This window comes from Microtus oregoni, unplaced genomic scaffold (genome assembly GCF_018167655.1).
Source record: "Microtus oregoni isolate MIOR12 unplaced genomic scaffold, Mior012 000004F_ref0000308, whole genome shotgun sequence".
NCBI classification, from domain to species: domain Eukaryota; kingdom Metazoa; phylum Chordata; class Mammalia; order Rodentia; family Cricetidae; genus Microtus; species Microtus oregoni.
Genome location: NW_024543063.1, coordinates 5,213,933 through 5,239,243, shown reverse-complemented (window position 1 = coordinate 5,239,243; position 25,311 = coordinate 5,213,933). Strand labels below are relative to the sequence as shown.

At 56.4% G+C, this 25,311-nt stretch overlaps 1 protein-coding gene across 1 annotated transcript; it reads left to right on the top strand.

The window, feature by feature from the left end:
* Window positions 1-143: 143 nt before the first annotated feature.
* Window positions 144-25,015, top strand: Espnl (espin like). The gene is made up of 9 exons (XM_041649412.1): window positions 144-437; window positions 1,537-1,727; window positions 3,050-3,236; window positions 6,970-7,152; window positions 14,109-14,240; window positions 20,122-20,239; window positions 21,510-21,613; window positions 22,194-22,388; window positions 23,402-25,015. Exons 1-9 carry the CDS (start codon window positions 144-146, stop codon window positions 25,013-25,015), a joined length of 3,018 nt encoding a protein of 1,005 aa, XP_041505346.1.
* Window positions 25,016-25,311: the final 296 nt, after the last annotated feature.

The following is a 25,311-nucleotide window of genomic DNA, read 5'->3' as shown; positions in this document are numbered from 1 at the left end:
ACCCGCGACGCTGCTGCCTCCCATCTGCCTAGCGAGCCGCTTATCAGGTAACCAGAGCCCTCAGCAGCGTCCACGCCTGAAACAGGAAGCCCTGCTGGGCCTGCACACAAGCTCACAAGCCGCCACTGAGAATCCGACTTAGGATGGAAGAGCAGCAGGCGCTGGCGGCCTCCAAGGATGGGGATGTAGCCGCCTTGGAACGGCTGCTTGAGGCGGGTGCCCTGAGCCCAGGCATCACTGATGAGTTGGGGGCTGGCCTGGTGCATCATGCCACCCGGGCTGGCCACCTGGACTGTGTCAAGTTCCTGGTGCAGAGGGCCAAGCTGCCTGGCAACCAGCAGGCACACAACGGGGCCACGCCAGTTCATGATGCGGCCGCCACTGGCAACCTGGCCGAGCTGTGCTGGTTGGTCCGCGACGGGGGCTGCGGGCTGCAGGTAAGCTAGACTAGGGTGGCTCTATGCCTGCTGTCCAGAAGGTCTGGTCCCTGGAAGGTCCTAAGCTCTGTCGCAGTCAGAGATGTGTGCCTCCGCCTCTCATTGCCCTCCACCACCCCCCCAAAAAACCCAGAACAAACCCTTGAACACCAAGGCCACATCAGTCACCCTCATATGTATACAGAAAAGTCACCTGGGCTTTTCCACCCCTCCCCTAGCAAGGAACACCTAGGGCCGCCAACGATGGCCTTGCCTATGTTCAGGATCCCATCTCTGATCAGACCTGATCAATAGGACCTATTCCCCAAAGAGTCAAGAAGTGGAGTTGTAAAGAGGCACCTTGGGCTCTCAGGATCTTGGAGCCCTGGGGACACAGGCTGACAACTATTCTAGTGAGAAGGTTCTCAAGTCGCGTGATCATCCTGCTAGAACATGTCTATTAGAGCTACCAGCCTCGTCGCTGCTTGCATGCCTCTACCTGCTTGGTGCAGGTAAGGGACAAAGGCTGTCAGCCATGCTACAGCTTGGGAGCACAAGGAAGCCGTCAAGTTGGACGGAGACAGAGACACCAGTGGCACAGGGCTTAGAACTGCTCCAGCCTCCATGCCCTTTTTTCAAGGGTTCTTCCAAATGACCCCTGAGGGCCGAGGGCAAGCACTGGCCCATTTCCAGATTCCCTTTGGATTATGGTACCCTCAGGGAATGCCCAGGTCTGCCAGATGCCTAACACCTTCAGGAGAAATGCCTTGGGGACCATCCTAGGGTGGGATGAGGGGCAGAGGTTTAGAGGTCTCTGTCCCGGAACACCTGCAGCGAGAATCCCTGTGTTAGCTGAAGCTTTTCCAAGCACTTACAGAACGTGCAGGGACTGAACTGATCAGAAAGGCTGGGAGCTGGAGTGGATGGGGAAGGATCCCAGTGGTCCAGCCCAGCTTCTTCCTTGATCAAGGTGGGGATGGAGGAAGTAGGAAGGGAACCAGCAGCAGGCGTTATAGGGTTCTCCAGGAGACCGGCCTCAGTCAGCTGGCCATACTGGTGGTGCCCAGCCAGGCTGCCCTGGGGCCTGCCTAGGCTCAGCATCCTGCTTGTGTCCTGGTAGGACCAAGACGCCTCAGGTGTCTCCCCGTTGCACCTGGCTGCCCGGTTTGGCCATCCAGCACTAGTGGAGTGGTTGCTATGTGAGGGCCATACAGCCACACTGAAGACACTGGAAGGGGCCTTACCACTGCACCACGCTGCTGTTAGTGGCGATCTGACCTGTGTGAAGCTCCTGACAGCGGCCCACAGCAGGTGAGAGCCCAGAACCCTGCGCATGGAGACTGACAACCGAGGGAACCCTCACAGAGGAGAGGGACATGCTGGTGACCTTTGAGGCAGGCCCTGTGATTCCAGAGCCAGAGGATAAGCAGGGGTAGAAGGCATGGATGCAGGCTCTGCATGGGGAAGGGAGAGCCTTTAAACATAGGTGCAGCAATGCACCGGTCTGGGGGCTGCAAGAATTGCACCCAAATGGTGCTTGGGAAAAACAAATGCCTTCAGTCATGCTGACCTGGGCTCATCCTCCACATTGGAAACACCTTGACTGGACCAGCCTCATCAAATCCAAGGCTTTGTGCCCGACCCTTTTAGAATTGGTGATTGAGGGAAGACAGGACCAGACCCACTGAGGCGAGTGGCCTCCAAATTTCTCTTCCCTCCTTCATTGTGTTCTGGTCTGAGCCCTTGTACGAAGCTCACCTTGTTAGAGCAAAGCAGGACAGAGGGGCTTTGAAAGCAAAGAGACCCAAACCCTTGCCCCTTGAGCAACTCATTCAGCTCTGAGCCTCAGTTTACCCTTTTGCCGGTTGAAACTTGTAAGGGCCCCTCTATGATGGAGTAGAGGTGCCCCTCTGGGGTGGATCAAAAGTCACTCAGGGAGCTGCAGGGTGTCCGTGGAAGCAGGTCATTGCTCCCCTGCCTCCCGTGCCTAAGTGGCATGCTGGCTTATGGGCCCCAGAGGTGAGGATGTGGGACGAGGTCCAGGCACTGTCAGAGCCTTAGAAGACAAATATGCTTCAGCCAGGAGTAGTCAAGAGCCAAGCCTTACTGCTAAAGAAGGCCACCTTACCCAGTCCCAGTGAGCGCGGCTCAGTGGATACAGAGGTTATGCCCATCAGGGTTGCTCGGTGGCAGCAGCAGACACTACCAGCCTCAGTGCCAGAGAGGCAGAAGGGATCCCTGGAAGTTAGGGGTCCATTCTGTGTCTTTACAGGGATGGCTGAGAAGGCCATCCAAAATGATTGACAGGAGTAAACTTGACCCAGGCAAGGAAAGAGAGAAAGGAAGGACCATGGCTGCAGGGGGTGGGGCACAGAGTCCACGGAGGCAGAAGCTGGAGGGAATTAGGGAAACTCAGACTATAGGGTCAGGGATCAAGGACAAGGACATGAAGGTCACCTGAGAATGATGTCAGCTTGGGGAAGGTCCCTGACCCTCCCTGCAGCTGGTCACTGGGAACCAAGGGTTCACACAGGCCCAAGAGTGACCTGCGGAAAATCCCCTCAGTGCGGGCCCCGCTCAGCCTCCCCGGGGCAGTTCTGGGTGCAGGCCTCACGAGTCTCCCTCCATCACAGTGGTGTGAACCAGCAGACCCGCAATGGTGCCTCTCCGCTCTACCTTGCCTGCCAAGAAGGCCACCTGCATCTGGCGCAGTTTCTGGTGAAAGACTGCGGGGCCGACGTGCGCCTGCGAGCCATGGACGGCATGAGCTCACTGCACGCTGCGGCCGCCCGTGGCCACTACTCTTTGGTTGTCTGGCTGGTAAGAGGGCACTGTGGGGGGCGGGACACTAGGAAGTCCAGGCCCTGAGCCAGCTGGAAGGGGGGCTGTCTAAGGCACTGGGGTAACACAGGTCACAGGTCACCCCGAGTATGGGGTGGAACTCCGAGGTGCCTGTGGAACCACAGGAGACACAGCAGCCCTCAGGGCTCTAGGGACCCCTTCCTAGGAGTTGGGTGCTTCCCTGGAGTCCACTCGGTGTTGCTGATTGTCCAGGTGCTCTGTCACAGATGCCAGCACCTGGCCTGAACCACTCAACCACACTCAAGCCCTAGTGCCCCAGAGCTCTGAGCCAGACCCTCACCTTTCCCAGAAGAGAAATCCCAAACTCCAGAGTGACTGGAGTTGGACCAGGGTGGGCCAGGGTCTTCTCACCTTCCCAACAAAAACCAGCCACCCCTGGAGGAGGTAGGCACTTCAAGAGTCCACTAGCGATTCCATAGTGCCCATGAGTGGGAGGTCCCCTCGGAGGAGGAGGCAGAGGATGGATAGGAAGTAGCTTGAAGTGTACAGTGGTGGAGAGTAGGACTCAAGGCCGTTTCTCGGAAGAGGATGCATCACACCCTGGCCTGAATGGAGTGGCAGACAGAGGGGGCCCTAGGTGGTGGACAAGGGCTCTATGCCAAAATTTGCCTACGTGATCGAAAGTCATTCTGGCTGCCCATGAAGGAGGCAGGGGCGGGGCTCTCCGCTCCTCTAGTGCTCCCTTCAGTCTCCCCTCAGGGCCTTCGTTCTTGCTGTGCCTGGTGCCTTTCTGAGATCCCTGGGTGTCCCCGGTACTGGCACCTGGCCAACAACACATCTGGCTGGCACTGTAGCCGTCATTCCCACCCGCCACCTGGAGGTTGGGTCCTGTCCGTCACCTGGATTCCCTGGGCCTGGCAGTTAGGGTGAGGAGACACAGGAAAGAGCAACGTTCCCTCCACCTTTGGTTTGACCCCCACCCTCCCAGGGGTCCTAGAGGTTGTGTCATTTGCCTTCGTTTTTCCTTGCGGCACCTGCCTGACCACTAGTGTGTCTGTCACCCGGCCACTAGGTGTCTGTCACCCGGCCACTAGTGTGTCTGTCACCCGGCCACTAGTGTGTCTGTCACCCGGCCACTAGTGTGTCTGTCACCCGGCCACTAGTGTGTCTGTCACCCGGCCACTAGTGTGTCACCCAGCCACTAGTGTGTCTGTCACCCGGCCACTAGTGTGTCTGTCACCCGGCCACTAGGTGTCTGTCACCCGGCCACTAGGTGTCTGTCACCCGGCCACTAGTGTGTCACCCAGCCACTAGTGTGTCTGTCACCCGGCCACTAGTGTGTCTGTCACCCGGCCACTAGGTGTCTGTCACCCGGCCACTAGTGTGTCTGTCACCCGGCCACTAGTGTGTCTGTCACCCGGCCACTAGTGTGTCACCCAGCCACTAGTGTGTCTGTCACCCGGCCACTAGTGTGTCTGTCACCCGGCCACTAGGTGTCTGTCACCCGGCCACTAGGTGTCTGTCACCCGGCCACTAGTGTGTCACCCGGCCACTAGTGTGTCTGTCACCCGGCCACTAGTGTGTCTGTCACCCGGCCACTAGTGTGTCTGTCACCCGGCCACTAGGTGTCTGTCACCCGGCCACTAGTGTGTCTGTCACCCGGCCACTAGTGTGTCTGTCACCCGGCCACTAGTGTGTCTGTCACCCGGCCACTAGTGTGTCTGTCACCCGGCCACTAGTGTGTCACCCAGCCACTAGTGTGTCTGTCACCCGGCCACTAGTGTGTCTGTCACCCGGCCACTAGGTGTCTGTCACCCGGCCACTAGGTGTCTGTCACCCGGCCACTAGTGTGTCACCCAGCCACTAGTGTGTCTGTCACCCGGCCACTAGTGTGTCTGTCACCCGGCCACTAGGTGTCTGTCACCCGGCCACTAGTGTGTCTGTCACCCGGCCACTAGTGTGTCTGTCACCCGGCCACTAGTGTGTCACCCAGCCACTAGTGTGTCTGTCACCCGGCCACTAGTGTGTCTGTCACCCGGCCACTAGGTGTCTGTCACCCGGCCACTAGGTGTCTGTCACCCGGCCACTAGTGTGTCACCCGGCCACTAGTGTGTCTGTCACCCGGCCACTAGTGTGTCTGTCACCCGGCCACTAGTGTGTCTGTCACCCGGCCACTAGGTGTCTGTCACCCGGCCACTAGTGTGTCACCCGGCCACTAGTGTGTCTGTCACCCGGCCACTAGTGTGTCTGTCACCCGGCCACTAGTGTGTCTGTCACCCGGCCACTAGGTGTCTGTCACCCGGCCACTAGTGTGTCACCCGGCCACTAGTGTGTCTGTCACCCGGCCACTAGGTGTCTGTCACCCGGCCACTAGTGTGTCTGTCACCCGGCCACTAGTGTGTCTGTCACCCGGCCACTAGTGTGTCTGTCACCCGGCCACTAGTGTGTCTGTCACCCGGCCACTAGTGTGTCTGTCACCCGGCCACTAGTGTGTCACCCGGCCACTAGTGTGTCTGTCACCCGGCCACTAGTCTGTCTGTCACCCGGCCACTAGTCTGTCTGTCACCCGGCCACTAGTGTGTCACCCGACCACTAGTGTGTCTGTCACCCGGCCACTAGTGTGTCTGTCACCCGGCCACTAGTGTGTCTGTCACCCGGCCACTAGGTGTCACCCGTGTGTGCTGCTCTACCACCCCAACGTCCCCCAGGAGAAAAACCTCATTTCCAGGCTGCCCATTTCCCCAACACCTTTTTGACCTCGAGGCCCTGGCCCTGGCCTTGCTTGCAGATCTAACTCAGTCACTGAGACGATGACCCTCACCTGTGGCCCCTGGTCTGAGCCTTGAGTCAGCTAGCCTGCCACCTGGAAATGAGCCAGCGGAATGTGTTGGAGAAGCAGCCACGGTGGTGGCTTGTGGCAGGGCACGGGTAGTTAATCCCCTGAGACCTTTGGATTGTGCTGAGGTGGGCACATGTTAGCCTGACAAACACCGTGGGCTATAGGTCTTGGGACAGTTCAGTGGTAAGACTTACCACAGAGGGGAACCTTGCCTTCGTGGAGAATACTGGCCCTATTGCCAGCAGCGGAAAGGGCAGAAACATCAGCCCTTAGCCTCTCCTCTAAGGAGCTTCCTGCTGACCCCACAGAACACAAAGGCAATCCTAGATGTCCACACTTCAGTAGGCAAGCCGGTGGAAGAGGGGACACTGCTTTTCATGGGAAAGCCTGAGAGGACGTCAGCTGGCCCCGAGGTGCCCTCACAGGGCTGATGAGGCCAGAGACAAAGGCAGGCCACAAGGCCCCAAACAACAGGACAGGCCCCAGGTCATGTGACCAACTCTGGGCCAGAGCTATGGGGAAGGTGCCATAGCACCCAGGCCTCTGGTAGCACCCTCCCAGAGGAGCTGAGACACCAGGGGATGCCTCTGCCAGCAGCCTCTCTGCCTTTCCTACTGCTGAGTGCCCATGTGGTGTTCCTCTCTTGCTGTGGCATTTAACTTGTGGGCTTCCAGAGTTAAAGTCCTGTGCTCATATAACCTGCCCCGGCCTGGGATGCCGTATGGGTCACAGGGCACATGGGGCGAGCCAGCTCTGCCCTAAGACTCCCTAGGGATATCTCCACTGCCCACTGAGGATCACAGGCGGGGAGTCCCGTTTCTGCTCTGAATGCCGCTGTCCCTCCTCCCCGAGTACCTGGCTACCCCGGGTCCATCTTCAGCTGATGGCTCTCTTCCTGGTTTCTCTTGCCAGGTCACGTTCACAGACATCGGCCTGACAGCACGGGATAACGAAGGAGCCACTGCCCTGCACTTCGCAGCTCGGGGTGGCCACACGCCTATTCTTGACCGGCTTCTGCTCATGGGTGCCCCCATCACGAGAGACTCCTGGGGAGGGACTCCCCTGCATGACGCAGCTGAGAATGGACACATGGAGGTATATCGCAATGGTGAGGGGGTGGCTAGGACTCTGAGCTGGCATTTCGTCAATGTGCCCTCGAGTCCTCCCAGGAGTCCTCTGAAACAGATGCCAGCACTACCCTTCTATAAGGGTAGAAGAGGTACGGCAGGCAGAGCACATGCCCTAGGTGCCCAGAGAGACCCAGTTCCCTGCTCTAGGGTGTGTGTGTGTGTGGTTAAAGGCTGATGTCGCATAACTTAGACCTGCTGGCCCAGGTGGCCCAGTTTCCAGTAAGGAACCCCCAGAACCCACTCCACGCAAGGGCGAAAGTGTCACACAGGTCAGGAGGTGCCCAGGTCTGCGGGCTGAGGCAGCTGGTGGCCTGTTTGGGTCTGGTCTCATGCAGGTTCCTTCTCCCACACCCTTCCTGCCCTGAGAAACCTCAGCTCCACAGCTTCCTGGATGCCTTTTATGTTTCTGAGTTTTGCCATGGTTGCCTTGCAATCTTCCAGGCAGACTGGGCTCCTCTGCGGGGGTTGTCCCTGGAGACAACATGTGTCCAGTGGCCCCAGTGGCCCAGCCTGGGTCAGAGTTTGGGTAGCTGTTCCCAAACAGGAACCCAGGCAAGAGAACCCCACAGTAACCCTGGCCCAGCCCATGGCAGCTACCCAGGGACCTTTCTCTACCTCCCTCACCTTCCAGGCAGAGACCCCTCTCCCTTGCCGGACTCTCCCGCAATCCCTGCTCAGCTCACTCCAGCTCCGTCCCCTACCTGGGCCAGGAGAGCCTGCCAGAGTCCTCGGGGACCCTCTCTGTTCTGTCTGGATGGAATGCCAGGTGGCAGTGTGCTAAAGAAGAGAGTCCCTCCCGCCCCACCCTGAGGGAATCTGCTGGGCCTACCGCTGGCAACAGACACTCTGAGCTCTGTCTGTTGGTCATCAAGCCCCAAGCACACCCCAGCTCCTTTTTAGGAGAAGGTGATGCAGGGCAGTGGAGTCCAGATATTATTGATATTATTTTCCCATGCAAGACTGTGTGGAAGCCCATGGACCCAGCGAGAGTAGCTATAGCTCCACGGGCTCCCTGGGAGGGGGCCCACAGAAGAGAGGGGCCCACAGAAGAGCGTGTCCTCCCTTTAAGTCTTACAGAATCCAGGACTTCCAAACGTGAATGTGCCCAGCAGCTCACAGATGGGCTCCTGCCTTCCTGCCCCCTGGCATATGAAAGCAGACCAAGGGCCAGGGTGGCACCAGACACCCTTGTGGTACACAAACATGCATGCTGGCAAGACACCCATACACATATACTTAGATGTGATGCGTCTGCTCTAGGCTCTGGCCTTCCCTGTAATGACGGCTCAGCTGCAGCCCTGCTTCACAGCTGTGCCCATGAGTACTTCCTGTTTCTGTTTTCAACCACCGCTGTCCCATAACAGGTGCCACAGATCAGGCTTCCTAAGACGGGATACCTGGGTGACCTGCGGCCCTTGGCCTGAATAGCGCTTCCCCAGCTTAGCTTAACCCTCAGAGAACTTCAAAAGGTGCCAGCAGCTCACTCCACCCTCCAACTCTGGTTTTAACTGGTCCTGGGTGGGCTGGAGGAGGACTATGGCAGAAACCCCAGGGGGTGCTCACCTGTGCCCGGTAGGAAGACCATGGATGAAGAGTATCAGCAAACCCATCTGCAAAGAGTTGCATGACCTGGGCACTCATGGGAAGGAGTGAGAGGGCTGGGTGAGGTCAGTGTGGCGGGGGAGGCAAGGCTGGTGGAGGAGAGAACTCATGGGCAGAAGGGCCATAGAGCAGTGTCGGGAGGCCACCGCAGGCTGCTGTAGGATGTGAGGGCAGGCATGTTTCATGCTGTCTGAAGAAGGGCACTGTGGTAGGAGGGCAGGACAAGCGTGCGTGCATGAGACCGCCTCAGGCCAGTTGTGTGCCTAAGACTATCTTAGCTCTCTACCCAACGAAATCCAGAAAGAACATTTAGAAACTTTCGGGGTACCAACTGATGCCCTATCCTGTGGAGGATCCGCCATCCACTGTGTCTTGTTCCCTGCAGGGCGTGCCCACACCCTCCCTTGTCCACAGTCATTCTCTCAACAGACACAGAACCAGAAGTGTTTGTCAGTCAGTGGGTTTTGTGGAGGTCATCCCTCTGTGGGTCCTGGAAACTCAGGGCTGGCTTAGGTGGTTACAGTGATTGGGGTTCTTTTAGGTTCATGATGGGGACAGGAATGTTGGCTCATGGTCCCACTCAGTGAAGAATTCACTTGCATCCAGTGGACCTCCTCAGGACTCGGGGCTCGATCTGCAACCATGAAAACCGTCTGTGACCCTCTGAGCGGGTGCCCTCCTCAGTGTGTCTCACTACCTCGGTTAGAACTGAGTGTGTGTGCACACACCTGGCTCGCTTGTGACCAGATTGTGTTTCAGATTCCTCTCTAGGAATGGCTCCACAGTGTACAGGAGGGAATAGGTATTTCGTTTCATCCTGCCTTTAAAAATGCTACCACTGACAGCAATTGCTGGGCCTGGTGCTGGAGCTTTACTGGCCTGGCCCTCTTTTTTTTTTATTATTATTATTATTTTGCCTTTTTGTTTTGGCACTACCCTTGTTCTCAGTTAAAATGCTGAGGAAAGATGCTGGCTTTGTTTTTAAAACAGTCTTGTATAGCCTAAAACTCACTATGTAGCCAAGGGTGGCCTTGAGCTTCTCATCTTCCTGCTTCTGTCTCCTGAGTGCTGGGACCTTGGGCATGCACCACCAAACCTGGTTTGTGTGGTACTAGTTACTAGTCCTGGTGATTGAACCCAGGGCTTCGGGCATGCTAGACAAGGACTCTATCAACTGAACCGCATCCCCGGCCACAACAGCCTGACCTTCTGGTTGTTAAATTTGTTATGGTTCTGCATATAGGTAAATCAAATCATCACCTATAACCCAGGTGTGGTGGTGCATGCCTATAATCCCAGCACCTGGGGGACACGAACAAGAGTACCGCAAGTTTGAGGCCATCCTCGTAGGGAGACCCTGTCTCAAAAAGGAAAAACTAAACAAAAACCAGCAACAAAACCCAAACAAGGACAACAAAAAACCTTTCATGTGATCTTGACACAACCATGAAGTGAACCTGTGGCCAAGACTGCTATTCAGCTTGTTAGTTAAAGAGGAAGCCATAATTCCCGGTGAGCCTGTGTGCACAGATAAGCAATGTTGAGAGCCGTCACAGCTGGGTAGAGTTAGCCACAGGTCATCTCCACCTACTCTCTCGCCTTCCTGTGAGCAGGAGTCCTGTTCAGGACATCTGAGCTGGAGGTCAGAGTCACAGACAGAGCAGGGAACCCCCAGGCAAAGTCCAACGGGACCCCTGGGGCCTTCCTCCCTTTCGCTACCTTTCTCAGCTGTGCAGGATTCAGCCATCTGGCCCTCCGGTTTCCAGTGCAGGGTTTTAATTATTTAGAAACGGCGTGTACGGGTCGATGCTATCGCACGTAGTGTTTGTGTTAGGATAGCGAGTGAGGTATTAAGACGCGCTGGGAACAGAAGGTGCAGGGTGTGCTGGGGCCGAGGCTTCAGGATGGTTGTCCTCAGCGACCCGGAGGTCCTGCTTGTCCACAGGACAGTCGTGGAGCCATCCAGGTGGATGGGTTGCTCATCATTATGAAGAGAAAGGTCTCTTCATGGCCTTGAAAGAATTCCTAACTTCTTCATTCCCCTCTGTAAACCTGAAGAAGCCGAGGCTCCCACAGTGGCTGGGAGATAGAGCTGGAGCCTGGTGCACAGAGGCCCCAGCTTTTCAGACAGAGGGCTGAGACGAGTGTGAAAAGCTGAAGGGGTGAGAGAAAGCAGTCACGGGGGATTTGGGGAGGGCCATCTTCAACAGTTCTGTTTCTTCAGTTCTTAAAATCCTACAGGCTTTCTCTTTTTAAAAAAAACAAACTCGCAAATCTATGCGTTCTTCCCACCCTGTGCAGATCGAGCTCCCACGTGGAATCGTGGGATGGCTGCCCTGCAGTCTGGTGTGTCTGTTGGGGGCTCCCTCAGTGAGGCTTTGTGGCTGGCAACCATCCCTTCTTTTTGTATGTTTGCCTCCAAATGTCATTATGTCCTCGTCAGGAGTGAGGGATGTCGTCGTCAGAAATAACCTGGCTCTGGGAGCCAGCTGTGGTGTGCTGTGGTGTGGTGTGATGCAGACCTGCAATCCCAGGACTTGGGGGGATAGAGACAGGAAGATCAAGAGTTCAAAGCCAGACTCAGCTACATAACAAATTCAGTCAGCCAGGGCTACAGGAGACCCCGCCTAGAGGAAGAAAAAACCAAAATCTTTGTGATTCCCAGCCTTTCTCTTTCGTGTGTGCTTTAAAAGGTGCATCCCAGCCCTTGTCCATGGGAAAGCCAGGGGCCTGTGTTCTGAAGTTGTCCTCCTGTCTACCATGAGGGGACAGTAGGCAGGTGGGCCTTATTTCCGCTGCCTGGATTGGCCAAACTGCTAGATTTGTGCTCTAGAATTTGCCGTCGGTCATAAGAATCTCAACCCTGGCCTCTCAGACAGCACCCTTGCCCTATTTTGTCTCTCCTCTCCATCTGGGGTTCTTATTACACGTATGCTAGACATTATTGTCCTGCGTTAGTCAGCTTTCAATCATGAAGACTGCTTGGCTCACAAGGAGGAAAGGTTTGTTTGGCTCACAGGTTCAGAGTTTTCAATCCACGGTCATTCTGTCTTGTTGCTGTGGGCCCAGGGTCACACCGAACTTTATTACAGGAACTCGTGGGTTGGGGCTCAGCTCTGTGTACCTCACCTCTGTGAGAGGGGGTGAAGGAGTGAACAGGGATTAGAGTCCCAGTATTCCCACTGGCCTAAAATCCTTCTGCTAGGCCCAACCTCCTCCAGGTCCTACTGTATCTCAGTAGGGCCACAGACTGGAGACGAAGACAGGCCCCTAAAGGATGCTATCCTGATGATGGCGCATGTCTGCTAGGTTTCCTGTTTCCTTTTTGGGTCTGCAGTATCTCGGTTACATTTTTTAAAGTTAGATTTTGAAATTAGCTCACTAACCAGCAGGTTTCCCTGAGACATCTTCGTGCGTCTTAGCTTTGGTTGGCTCCACCTCTCCTCAGCCCTCCACCCTCACTTTCTGCTTCAGCTCCCAGAATGCCCCTCTTCTGGCATGCCGCAGGCATTCTGCTATCCCTGCAACTACATTTTCAACTGGCTTGTGAGGTGTCTTCCACATGGTTTCCACATGCCATCCCTCAGGGTTAGCCTTCCCCTGTTTCCCCGCTTACCCCAACACGCCTCCCTGTTTGTCTTTCAGTTCCCAGTGTTTCAATATTTTGCTTTGATTTTGTCTAGCCTGTCCCCTCCCCTGAATGTGGGTCCTCCTGGCCTCTTCTGTTTGGCTCCTACCTGTGCTTCAAGTTAGATACAAGATTTGAAGCTGGATCCATGTGGCCTTTGTTATTCTGGGCCTTGGTGACCTCATTCAGTACATTTTTTTTCCCCCATGGGTTCCTGCTGACCCGTGTTCTCTGTCTATTTCTTCTGTCTCCATTCCTAGTTGCATCTGGCTTTTGATGCCCTGTCTGTCGTATTCAGTCTGCTGTATCAGGTATTTGTTTTGTTTTTTTTTAATTTTGAGACAAGGTCTCATGCATCCGAGGCTGGCCTTGTGTTCACCAGATAGTTGAGGATGACCTCGAACCTCTGATCTTCCTGCTTCCACTTCCGTGTGCTGGTATAGCAGGTGTGCACAGCATACCTGTTTATGAAGGGCTAGGGGTGAAACCTAGGGTTTTGCGCATGCTCGGTCAGTGCTCTGCCGCCTGAACCACATCACATCTATTGCCTATAATACCATGTCTAAATTTTCACACTCCGGCTTCATTTCTCGGAAAGTCATGATCATGGTAGTTTTTACGTACCACGGAGTCAATCATTTCTCATATTTCCCAGAATCCTTCACTGCTACGGACTGGGTGCTGGACATTCTAATTGGGGAATCTCTCTGGGTGTAATTGGAGTGACTTCTTATTGCCCTTATGATAAGAAATCATAAGGTAAGAGCAAGAACTACAAGCCCAGGTCCATTTAAATCTTTATTCCGTGCTCGAGGTTCCTGGGCCACCTTGAAGCGTGAGGCAGTCAGCCGGCTCATAGGCGCCCTTAGCCTACACAGGGGTTTGCTAACTAGTGCCCTTCAGGCAGCTCCTGGTCTCCTTGGTTCCTAGTTCTTTAGGCTACTAGGATGGTCCTGTTCATCAGCACCTTTGTAGGGTGGGGTGGATCTGGGTGTTAGGCTAGCCCCTCTCAGGCCTCCCTCCTCTCCTGGGCTTGACCTCATCAGCCTTCCCTTCTTTATCCTCTTTGGTATGTAGAAGGCATGTGCGTGCCATCCTTCAGTTGCCCCACTTCCTTCCCTGTAGGGGACCCATCTGCTCACCCTGCCGTTGCTCATCTGCTCCTGCTGTGGCCTCCTCAGAGGTCCAGACTTGCTCCTTGGCCATGTCTCACCAGCCACCCCAGGCTCGCTGGTGTCAGCACCCAGGGCATCTTTTACTCCAGCAAAGTCCTTCCCGCACCATTGCCGCAAACCCGTCCAGGCTGTACCTTCTCTCTCCAGCACCATCTGGGGCCAGGCTTGGCACGCTCTCCCCTTCCTCTTCACTGTCTTTGCAGGTCCTATAACCTCCCCTCCAGGGCACCCCAGCCTCTCCTGCTACCCCAGAATCCCCCACGGTTTATCCAGCTTAGATGGCTCGTGTCTATGCCTCCGTGCGGTCTCGCTTCGGCCATGAGCTCTGGAGGGTCTGGTTTACCAACCTGAGAAAGATGCCTCATTCAGTTGTGGACGGAGTCTGAGAGGGAAAGACAGAGTCACTGGCAGGTTGCTGAGCGGCCAAGCCTGCAGCTGGGGAGGTGGCCTGAATGTTCCTGTTGACGGGCATGCGGTGAGCTACGTGTGTCATCGGAATATTCCATTCTCCCACAGTGCTGCCAAACCCTGCTCTCCCACCGTGTAGACCCCTTCCTGCGGGACGAAGATGGCTATACAGCGATGGATCTGGCAGACTATCACGGACACCAGGATTGCGCCCAGTACCTGCGGGAAATGTCTCGCCCGGTAAAACCTAGGGACCCTGTCTGTCCTGGAGAACTGGGGAGGTGGGCTTGGCAGCTGACTACGGTGCTCCTTTAACATATCTCTCTGACCTCAGACACCAGTGAGGCAGGAAGCCAGAGGAAGCAGAGGCCAGGCTGCCACACTGGTCAGGGCAGGAGCTGTCATGGGAAGGTCCTATGATGGGGATTAGTCTGTGAAGGAGGCTGAGGCAGTACGGGACGAGCCATGCCTGTCACGTGGACCATAGAAACTGTGTTTATGTCTTGGAGATGTTACTTTAGGCTGAGCACACTCAGGGGTAGAAGAAAGACCCCACCGAGGCTGAGGTCTCTCTCACACAGCCTATCCTTCTCCAGAGGTAGCTATGTGTGACTCTCCATCCCCTCACCTCTTGGAGCCGGGATCCTTGGCTATCCCTACTGGTCCCTGCTCCCAGCAAGGACAAAGTCCAACAGTTTACTAATTGAACAAAGAAGGGAATTCACAGAGGAGTGGGTTGGTGTGAGCAGAGGGCCAGGGGGAGGAGATAGGTGAGTGGGGCAGGTAGGAGGGTGTCCCTTGTGGGCGTTGTTTGGTGACTTGGATCCAACTCTCCCCGGTGCATCTCTTCCTACTCCACCCCCTCCCTCCGCATCCAGCCCAAGGCAGTGACCATGATGAGTCCCAGCAGTTCTCAATGGTGCCACCCCTTCAGGAAGGTAACCTGTCTCACCCCCATCCAGGTGGGGGCACTGAGGTTTAGGGGGTGAAGTCCCCCTGGGGCTCACTTGAGGGGATTCCATGTTTCTTCTCCTATGAGGACGTCCCCTCAGAATGCCAGGAACCAACTGAAGCAGAACTCTCCTTGGCTCTTCGGCCTGTGCTAGGTCCCTCACAGGGTCACACTCACATTTTACTGCAGCACACCCGATCCAGCGGGGTACAGTTCTAGGAGACCACAAGGACTCGGGTGGGGCTCCACCTGGGGTAGAAATCTCAGAAGCTGGCATTTAACTGTTTTGGAAGTAGACCAGGGACTATACACTAGGCTGTGGCTGTTGATGAAAGGTCCCTTCTCTGGCTGGGACTGAGCAAGCTACAGGCTGGTTTCTGGAAAGTAAGTGGGGCTGCACATTCTGAACCCAGGGATACCCCAACTGAACATGCTAGGCTCCTGTCCTCACTGGGATCGGCCCTGTCCTGGGTAGCTGATGAGATCACGGGGTGGGATGGGTAGCCGCTGAGATCATGAGGTAAGAAGGGGGGCTGATCCTGCCTCCCCATTGCAGGAGTACCTGCTTCCATGGACTTGGTCCCATCTAGCTTTCCAAAGTCCCTGACTAGCCTCACCCCAGGCATGATGTAAATTCCGAGGCCAGAATTCTCTGTCCATGCAAGTTCTCGGCTTTCCTTCTCTATAGCCTAGCAAGCCAGCCCCCACCCCCGGACCTTACCCCACCCCAGAGAAAGGGTTTCTGCTTATTCCCTTGTCCCTCTGGGCTGAGAGTCACAAGCCCATTTTGTCTTCCTGGGATTGGTCTGGTTCTATCTGTGTCTACGAAGTTACATAGGACCCAAGGCATCAGGACACCTTCTTACCTGGGGACTATGGTACCTGGCACTCCCAAGTCCACATGGAATCCCCATGGGCCTAACATGGTTCATCCATTTCTGGTACCCCAGTACCTTCCTTCTTGCTCATATGTGGGCACCCACTTAGGCCCTGGATGCCTGACCCTTGACCTCGCGGGGGCTCAGTGGTGTATATCTCAGGAAACATTTAGAACCTCATAGTTAGGGTTAGAGTTTGGTCACCATGGTGTCTTCTTGATGGTGCCTGGTGACGGATAGGGGAGCCTGACTCCACCACTGCCAGAGTTGTCCCCTAGGCCTCCCACCTCATGTGGGAGGGACAGGCTGTCAGCTGCAGGCCCGCAGCAGGGGGAGTGCGCCTGATGCAATATTGATGGAAATGCAATATGCAGAGGTCGCCTGCACTGGCTCTCTCCCGTGGGCCTGAGGAGACGGTGAAATCCATTATTCCCCGAACACCACTGGCCTGAGCTGCTCCCAGGGGGCCTGTGGGCCCAGGAGAGGCAACCTGAGTGCTAGGCTGTCATTATTCTCCAGAGCGGTCCCCTGAAGGGTGCACCTGACTGGTGAAGTGATGAGCACTTCACATCAGGGCTCTATGGGACCTCGGCACACCCTCTGCTGAGGGTGGGGCCTGCATGGAGTCCTGGGGAAATTCAGGCCTTGCTTCTGCCTGGATCTCAGTGTCCCTCTGCATAGCAAGAGATTGGGCCTCCTTTTCTAGGTGAGACAAAGGCCCTTCGGTTACTGAGGCAGTAGCCTACTGCCCACCCCTCCCTCAGTTGGCTGGTAGCCTGACTCCCTGGTGCAGGAGTCTGAAGGCTCTTCTGGAAGTGTCAGCTATCCACCACAGCCCTGGATGATGTGTGCAGACCTCCAAGCCCAAGGAATGCGGCCCTCACCCCTTATGGTCTAGGTTGCCCTGTTTGCCTACCTTATACTCACGCCCACCCGTGTAGTGCTGGATCCTCTTGGGCACACGGCACCAGCCTTGACTTCTTCATCCTCAAAGCAAGTCTGAAGACCTTGTCTGGGGGCAGAAGCAGTGTTCCTCTACTGCTCTGTCAGGATGTCGCCCTCTTCTCACTGCAGGGGGTTCCAGGGCTCCTTCACAGACCTGCGGGAAGACTGGGGCTAGAGAGGGCTGTGGACTTCCCCGGACAGAGTCTTGTCTGGGGTGGAGCGGAGGTGGCTGCCCACAGTAATGGAATCTCAGCTGCGGTGAATGGTGTCCAGCTCCGTCTGAGGTCATGATTTTCTCAGCCCGGGTGGCATTACAGGCCTGTAACCCAGCTCGCCACAGCTGCTCTCCATGATTAATGCATGGCAGGCTCAGTAATGCTCAAATCTCACCAAAAACAAGGAAAGAGTTGGTAGGCGATGGAGCCGGGGGGACTGTTACCCTCAGAACAGCTGTCTGGGCCATGGTATGCCCAGCCGTTGGGACCAAAGGATGCATGGAGTCTACACAAATGGACTACAATTTGTGTAGTCCTCCCCCCTTTATATACCCAGGATTCCCTCAGGGTCCACAGCCAAGACTGAGAGTCAAGGATGCGGGGGGTTCCCACTGCCTGGAGGGCACCCTCATTAGGCTTCTTCCTGCCCAGCTTCAGAGGGGTCAGCACTAGTAGCTTCCTGTATAGGTCCGATCAAATGTCCCCCATGATACCACACCTTCTCCAGCCCGCCTGTAGCCATAACTTCAGGCTCACACTGGCTTCCCTTTCTTGTGCAGTGGTGAGGAGGGCCCAGCGCCCAGCCAGCCCAAGGTCCTGGGGGCACTCAAGCTGTTGGTCTGTTCTAAAGTTGGGGTCAATTCTCCCAGACCAGGCCAACATCCCACCTGTTCTGTCCTAGCCTGAGGAGTCCGCTGACAGCCCCACTAAGCCCCCCACCCCTAATTTTTTTCTGAGTGTAGAAATTGTAATTTTTTTCTTGTCAGTAGATTGAATGGCAGAGAGAGGAGCTGAGGCTCCCAGACGAGGGTTCCCTTGCTCCCAAGTCCCATCCCAGTTGATATGTTAAAAGTCCAGATGGCTGCCATGTCCTCAGTGAGCTGGTGTTTCAGCCAAAGACCCCTGAGCCTGAGCACCCCATATCAGAGTGAACTGCATTCAGATTGTCCCTGTCCTGTGGGGTCACCCCTGCCACAGCCCTCCAGGGTCAAGCTCAGCATCCTTAGAGACATTGTCAGGTCCAGGAACAGTCCCCAGAGCTTGTGCTGCCCCTCCCTCAACTGTGTGCTGTCTCCATGAGCCCCTGGGAAGTCTCTCTTTCCCCCACTGTGTGCAGGGAGAGGTACTGCAGGTCGGGCTCCTCTGGGTAATGTCAGGTCCTCCACCTCCCAGAGGTCCACCCCAGACCTCTGCTGTAGAGTGCAAGGCTCCGTGGTAAGGGATCCCACACCTGGCCCCAGCCTGCTGGCCACCTGACACCTTGGCCTTCAAATATTAATGTGATACCTCCTACATTGGGGGGTACAGCTGCGACAGCCCCTGACAACTGGTACTGGGACAGCCACCGCTCCCTGCACTCGGCTGCCCCGCATTTGCCTCTGAGAGCCAACCAGGCTGGAGCAGATGTTTCAGCCCTGCGGTCCCACATGTGGGCTCCTGGGATTTGCAGACTTCCGGGATAAGTGAGGTGCACAGGAGGGCGTGTGGGGCTTCATGCTGCTTTCGTTTCTCTATTGCCTGGTGAGCTGAGGGTCTTGGGTGGTTTGAGACTAAAAGACAGGATGGATTCACCTTGGCCATGAGTGAGGCGTAGCTCAAAGAGGCCAAGAGTTTGCAGGTTGCCACATCATGGGGTGTGGGCAAAGGCCACCTCTGCAGATGGGTAAAATTTGATGGCAGATACAGCAGATCGGTAATCCAAGCTACAGCAGGGGTCCTGGGTTCCTGACACAGTTCCTGGCTCCAGGACATGTGTTCTGAATCAGGACTGGCTCAAACCAGAGATCCTGTTCTTCTTGGGGCGGGAGTGGGGTGGGGTGGGGGCCTTGCCAGCACCATCTTGGAGGCCTGACAGTTATGTTGTCTTCTACTGTTCCCTGGAAGGAAGTGCCAGGGCCTAGGTATGGTGAGGTGGATGCTCAGAGGGAACGCTATGTGTGCCCTGTTAGCTGCAGGCAGAAGCTGGGCATCTGCATGCCAGGAGGGCATTGATGTAATGCCAGTCCATTGAGCTCGGGTGCCCACCATCCTAAAGACATGGTCAAGAAGTCTTCCACATCAGCTCTTAGCCAAGAGGCACCAAGCCAAGCTTGGAGGGCTTGGAAGGACACAGGGGAGGTGGACCAGCACTCTGTGGGCCCCACATCTCTTCTCCCTAGCCAGAACCAGTAGGAAAAAGAACCCCCAGCTTCTCTGGGTCAGGAGCTGAGACTAAGTAGGGCTGAGCTGGGCTGCGCATTCAGGTCAATGGTTCATCCGGTGGTAGGGACCTGAGGACAGCAGAGTGGCCAAGGGCAGTCGGCTACCCAACCTAAACATGGAAGGGCTACCTCTCCAGGCTTTGATGGTCCTGTTTTGGTCTGGTTTGATCACTGGATGCAGGTCCTGGCTTACACCTCTGCCTGAGGTATACAGTCCTCCATCCCCACTTAGGGGTTGAAAAGAATTTTAAATATCCCATCTTGCCTCTCTGCCCAACCAGCATATCTGTCCTCTTAGGGGCTGGGCAAGCCAACCAATGGTGCAGTAGTTTGAAGAAGGGTGGGCAGCTCTGTGAGACAGCAGATCAGCCTGTACAAAATCTAGGGGTCTTGCTCAGACTCCCTGGACGCTATGTGGCCTGGGTTCAAGCTCTGACATCATCGCTTGAAAAGGGACTGATGGGCTTGCAGGAACCTGCCACTGCGCTCCCCCTCCTTATCAGTTCTCACCGAACCCCTTGTCCCCAAGTTGTCCTCATGCTCCTGTCAAGGAGGGAGCCAGGTGAGTCTCAGGAGTCAATCTCAACTGCAGGCAGGCATGTGTGCCTGCATGCATACCTGCTCCTACTTGGGTGGGGCTGAGAGAGGAGAATATAGCTCACCCGGCCTTTATCCCTGGAGTAAGGCTGCTTGCTCTCGGGGACCCTGAGCTGCAAATGCTAGGGTAGATTGTTGGGACACCCAGCCACCCAGCATGGGTGGGCAGGGAGATACTAGGGGGACAGGGGTCTCCCTCTTGCATACTTCTCTTCAGGCCCTTTCTGAGCTACGCATGCCCCAGGAGGTCCTCCATGCTTGCCCAGCAGTGCCAGGACAGACCCATGTCCAGACTCACCTGAGTCTCCACTGACCAGGCCTGTCCATCCCCAGGTGCCACCAGTCCTGATGACACCCCCACCCCCACCATTTCCACCTCCTCCACTCTTGACTGAAAGGATCTCCATGGAAGATGGAAGAAGAGGGGACTCGGGACTCAGCAGCCCCCCGTGTGAGTGCTGGTCTCAAAAGAACTGGTTTGGGCAAGGTGTGGAGGGCACCAGGACCCAAGTGGGGGGACTTTCTCTGAGGAGCTAGACTCGGACGACTGAACACATAGGGTCGCCCTTTCCCACAACTCCTTCTCCCTGGCTTCCTTTGAAGTCTCTGAGGTTGACATTTTCTGTCTTGGGTACATTATCATAGTAACCTGAACAGAAGTGAAAGCAGGTAGTCTCGGTGGGACCCAGGTCAGAGACCTCAGCAGGCCAGTGAGTATCCTTTGGAAGGATGGGAAGGGTGGGAAGCACCTGCCAACTGCAGGTCAACACCTTTAGAGGACTGTGACCAACCCTTATCAAAATGACGGGATGGTATTAAACTATCAGCAGATGCCACGCGTGGTGAGCTTTCGTTTTGACCCATGGACAGGTTACAGCCACATGCTCACATGTAGGAGTCTATGTCTGCCTGTGGGGCAAATGTGTCTGTGGGATCTATGTATCTCTGTCTGAATGCATGTATCTTCATGAGTGTGCATGGAAGTCTCTGTGTGTCTGTGTATGCACTTGTGTATCTGCACCTGTGTGTCTAAGCATGTCTATGTTTGTGCCAGTCTGCATGTGCCAATCTGTGTTTGTGTGTGTATGTGTCTGTGTTTGTCTATCTGCGTGTGTGTTTCTGCGTGTGAGAGCATGCATGTGCCTCTTGTCTGTGTGTGTATACTTGTGGCTGTATGTCTCTCTGTGAGCATGCATGTATCTATAGGCACCATATGTATGCACCTGTATGTGTGAGAATGCATGTGTTTGTGTGTATCTACCTATGTGTGTGTCTGTGTGTTGGTCTACCTGTGAGAGAATGGTTCTGTGTGCCTGCCTGGGGTGTGACACAGAGGTTTCTTTCTCAGGGTCGTGGCACGGTGTATGTTTATAGTGCACAGGGGACAGGGGTAGTAAAAGGACAGGTTTGAGAATCTGACAGGGCTGGTCTAGGTCCCTGAACCTTCAGATCTTGTGGACTCCTAGCTCTGTCCAGGCTGCTGAGAAGTCAGGAGGGGCTATGGTAGACAGAATCAGGCAACATATAACCTTTCTAGGAGGCCAGGCTGGGGCAAGCCTTCTTAAGGCCTCTATGAGAATCCTAGTGGTAAGAATTTTGCTGCTGACCACAGGGGGACTTTGGGGAAGGGCTGTCCTGGGTCCAGGAGCTCCAGGCTTGGAATCTCCTCTCCCGCACTCTTGCCCATCCGAAGTCCCTCTGACTCCAGCTGTCTTCAGCAGCTGTAACTCTCAGTCCAGCCTGGCCTGGTCAGCCTGTCCCAAGGGAGCCAATGGGCTGTGCAGCCCCTCTGAGGGTCACCACCAGTCTCCCAGCTGCCCTTAAGGTGAGTGTCTGCCCTTCACTCCCCACCTCTCCACCTTGAGGCTAACACATCCCTATGTTAGCTCAGCCCAGACAGCTCTGAACACCCCAAGTTTTGGGGAGTTGAGAATCTTGGGGCAGCAGAAGCCCAGGCCCCATTACAGGAAACACAGAGCCATTCTCTGTCATCCCAGAGTCCTGACCTCTGGATTTAGGGTTGGAAGCTACTGTCACAAGAGGCAACCAGACACATGCAGGAAGGTTCTGGAGCCTGTTCCTCTGCAGCTTCCAGCTAGTCCTCCCTGCCCACCCTCACTTTTCCAACCCCACCTTTCCCTGGGTCCCAGAGGACTCTGAAAAATGCCAAGAGGAGCTGGTCCTCTCTGAGCTCACAGTTTCGCAAAGGCTCTCTAAGCATTGCACTATGGCATGCTGTAGGTAACCTCATTTAAGTCATGTAAGACCACACCTGCCCCCTTGCCCTGCCCCCCCAGGAGGGAGGAGGGGGCTGCACATCCTCACCCTCAGGGCCTCACCTTTATTAGACTAGAGACTGGAGCGGTTGGGGAATCTCAGGACATGTAACCTACTTGTTGCTATAGGGCCCTGAGATGGAAGCCAGGGACTCCCATGATGGCCTGGCCACTCTGCAGCTGGATGGGCTGCCTTCAGGAGACCTTGATGTGCTGGTACCCACACAGGATGAACAGGGCCGGCCCATCCCTGAGTGGAAGCGGCAGGTGATGGTTCGGAAGTTGCAGGCACGCCTGCGTGCTGACCATCTTCCAGAAGATCAGGTGCTGCAAGGAGGAAAAGGGGAGGAGCCAGAGGTGCTGCAAGAAGGGGGAAGGGGAGGAGCCAGAGGAGAAGAGCCAGGCCAGAGGGAGGGCAGAGCCTTAAGGAGAAGGAGGGCAAAGCTCCAGGAAGAGGGTGAGGACTATGGTGTGGGGGAGGAGTGGGCGGTGTGGGGAGGAGTGGGCGGTGTGGGGGAGGAGTGGGTGGTGTGGGGGAAGGAGGAGACCTGAGGAGATTACAGTTGTCTAGAAAGCATCTGTGTCTGAGCAGAGAAGGGGTTGTGATTTGGCCTGGGCTTTCACAGGCTTCTGGATACTGATTAGACGAGCAAAACTAGACTCTTGCCCTAAAGGCTTGGGAATTGCACCGTGTCCAGGTTTAGAGCTGAACTGCCCTACAGCACGGTCAACAGGGACAGCCGGCAATGGTTCTGAAGCCACTCAGAGTAGGAACACTGCTGCGCCAGTCCCGTCTCTCCCAGGCGCAGGCTCTAAGGATTCCTGCCTGCTGCAGCCTGTCTCCAACAAATGTGTCTACTTCCTGCCCTGTCTTCAGAAACTGGAGGCACAGCGGCAGTAGTGGCGGGGCTGCCTCCGGGAAAACCCTTGGAGTCCAAGAGTGGGCTAAGGTTCTGCAGAGACAAGAGGCTCTGGGATATGGAGAAGGGTCGCTAAGGGGTTTGGAGGGATACCTTGCACGAGGCAGAGGTCTCTCTGCTGGCCCCTTACAAAATCGACACTGCATATCACAATGCTGTCCATCCCGAGGTTCGTGAGGAGGCAGGCAGGGCTGCTCAGGGTTAAGTGGATGCCCTGGGCATCTTGACAGCCAGCACCAGGAGGTGTGAGGAGGCCATGGGGAGCAGGCCGTTCTCCATGTGCTCTGGGGTAATCTTCCCCTAGGCTCCCATTCTGTAAAGCCAGGGGAGGGCCAGCTGCTGTCCAAGGGCTAGGCTGTGGGGAACCAGTGTGAGCTGTGGGGGCTTCTAACCCTGCCTTCCTGTGCCCAGGATCAGAGTCAGAGCCGAAGCTCAGGCCCCACCCCCGCAGAACAGGCGACCTGGAGGTACTCGCAGACGCATCAGGCTATCCTGGGTCCCTTTGGGGAGCTGCTAACAGAGGATGACCTTGTCTACCTGGAGAAGCAGATCAACGACCTGCAGCTCCGGCGGCGCTGCCAGGAGTATGAGAGCGAGCTGGGCCGGCTGGCAGCCCAACTGCAGGCCCTCCTGCCCGAGCCCCTGGTCAGCATCACCGTCAACAGTCACTTTCTACCCCGGGCTCCAGGCCTGGAAGACGAGGAAGCCCAGGTCCTGGCACCTGAACTCGAAGCCTCAGCCGAGCTGAGGAAGGTCGAGCCCAGTGGGCAGCCTCTGCCCTTCTGGTGCAGCCATATAGGTCGCTTGGTGCGTAGCATGTCCCTGCTGCTGAAGGGCATGAACGGGCTGACACAGGGAGAGGAAAAGCCGCCCATCCCCGTCCCGCAAGACCCGGGAAAGGATGCCATAACCGGCCCGCCTCGAAGCGAGGCCCAGCGCGAGATCCAGGAGTGCGGGGTGTCGGTGAGGACGCTGCGGGGGAACTTCGAGTCTGCACCGGATCTTCCCTGCGCCTCGAACTCCGGTCCTTGTGAAATAGGGGGGCGGCCTGGCCAGTGTCTGCGAGGCTGCTGGTCGGCACCGCCACAGCCCCGAGGCGACCCGATGGGCGGGGAGCCCCGGTCGGGCGACACGGAGGAGGCCAGCGATTCCGGCATCAGCTGCGAGGAGGCCCCGTCAGAAGCTGGCGCGGGGCCGGGGCTGGACCTGGCCAGCCTGCGCAAGGAGCGCATCGTCATGCTGTTCCTCGGCCACTGGAAGAAGTCTGCCTACACACCCGCGCTTAGGACGGCCGCCTGCAAAACCTTGGAGGCCCAGCGTGCGCGATCCAGGGGCAACGAGGCCACCGGTAGCTCCCGGTCGCCCTCCCCGCCTCCCAGCGATGGTCCCCGGCTCGGCCACCTGTGGCAGCAGCGCGGCATCATCACCCACCTGCTGGGCACCTGGAAGGCCATCATGGCGCACGTGCCAGCCCGGCAGCTGCGGAGGCTGAGTCGCAGGGCGCGCGGGCCCCTGTCCCCTGAGCAATTCTTGCCGCACGTGGATGGGGCGCCGGTACCCTACAACAGCCTCTCGCTGGACCTCTTCATGCTCGGCTACTTCCAGCTTCTGGAATGCGACCTGCCGGCCGAGGAGCGCAAGATGCGCCACTTACTGTGCTTCGAGGTCTTCGAGAACCTGGGCGTGCATGGCTGGGAGGCAGTGCGCGCCTTCCACAAGGCGGTAACCGACGAGGTGGCCGCGGGCCGACGTGCCTGGACTGACGGCTTCGAGGACATCAAAGCCCGCTTCTTCGGTTCCAGCCAGGTTCCATCCTGGGACATGGAACCTGGCCGCAAGCTGGGCCTGACGCCACTAGGATCCTTGCCCCACGCAGCCCTCCCTGGCAGCAGCCCCGAACCTGCGATCCCGAGGCTGGGGTCAGACTCTCAGCTGGGCAGCTTCAACAGCGGGGACATCTGTGGCTACATTGACCGCAGCTTCGCCTTCTGGAAGGAAAAAGAAGCTGAAATGTTTAACTTTGGAGAATGAGTTCACCCGGGGGAATGAATGGGACTCTGGGGGTTGGGTGGGGTGGGGTTCCTCTTTTTCATTCTCTTCCTTCCCTGTGAGTCACGTGAAAGTGGGCATGATGTTGGCTGACTCCAGTCTGTCTTCACGGAGACCAGAGGTCTCTTAAGCCATGGGTGTCCCTCTCTTCTGACTTGGGGTCAAAATCTTTGTCACTTGTGAGCACAGGCTTCAGACTCTCCAGTGGCCATGTGGGCGTGATGCTATGCAGTCAAGGAGCTGGCATCCCAGCACCGACCAGCTTCCCCCCCCCCCCC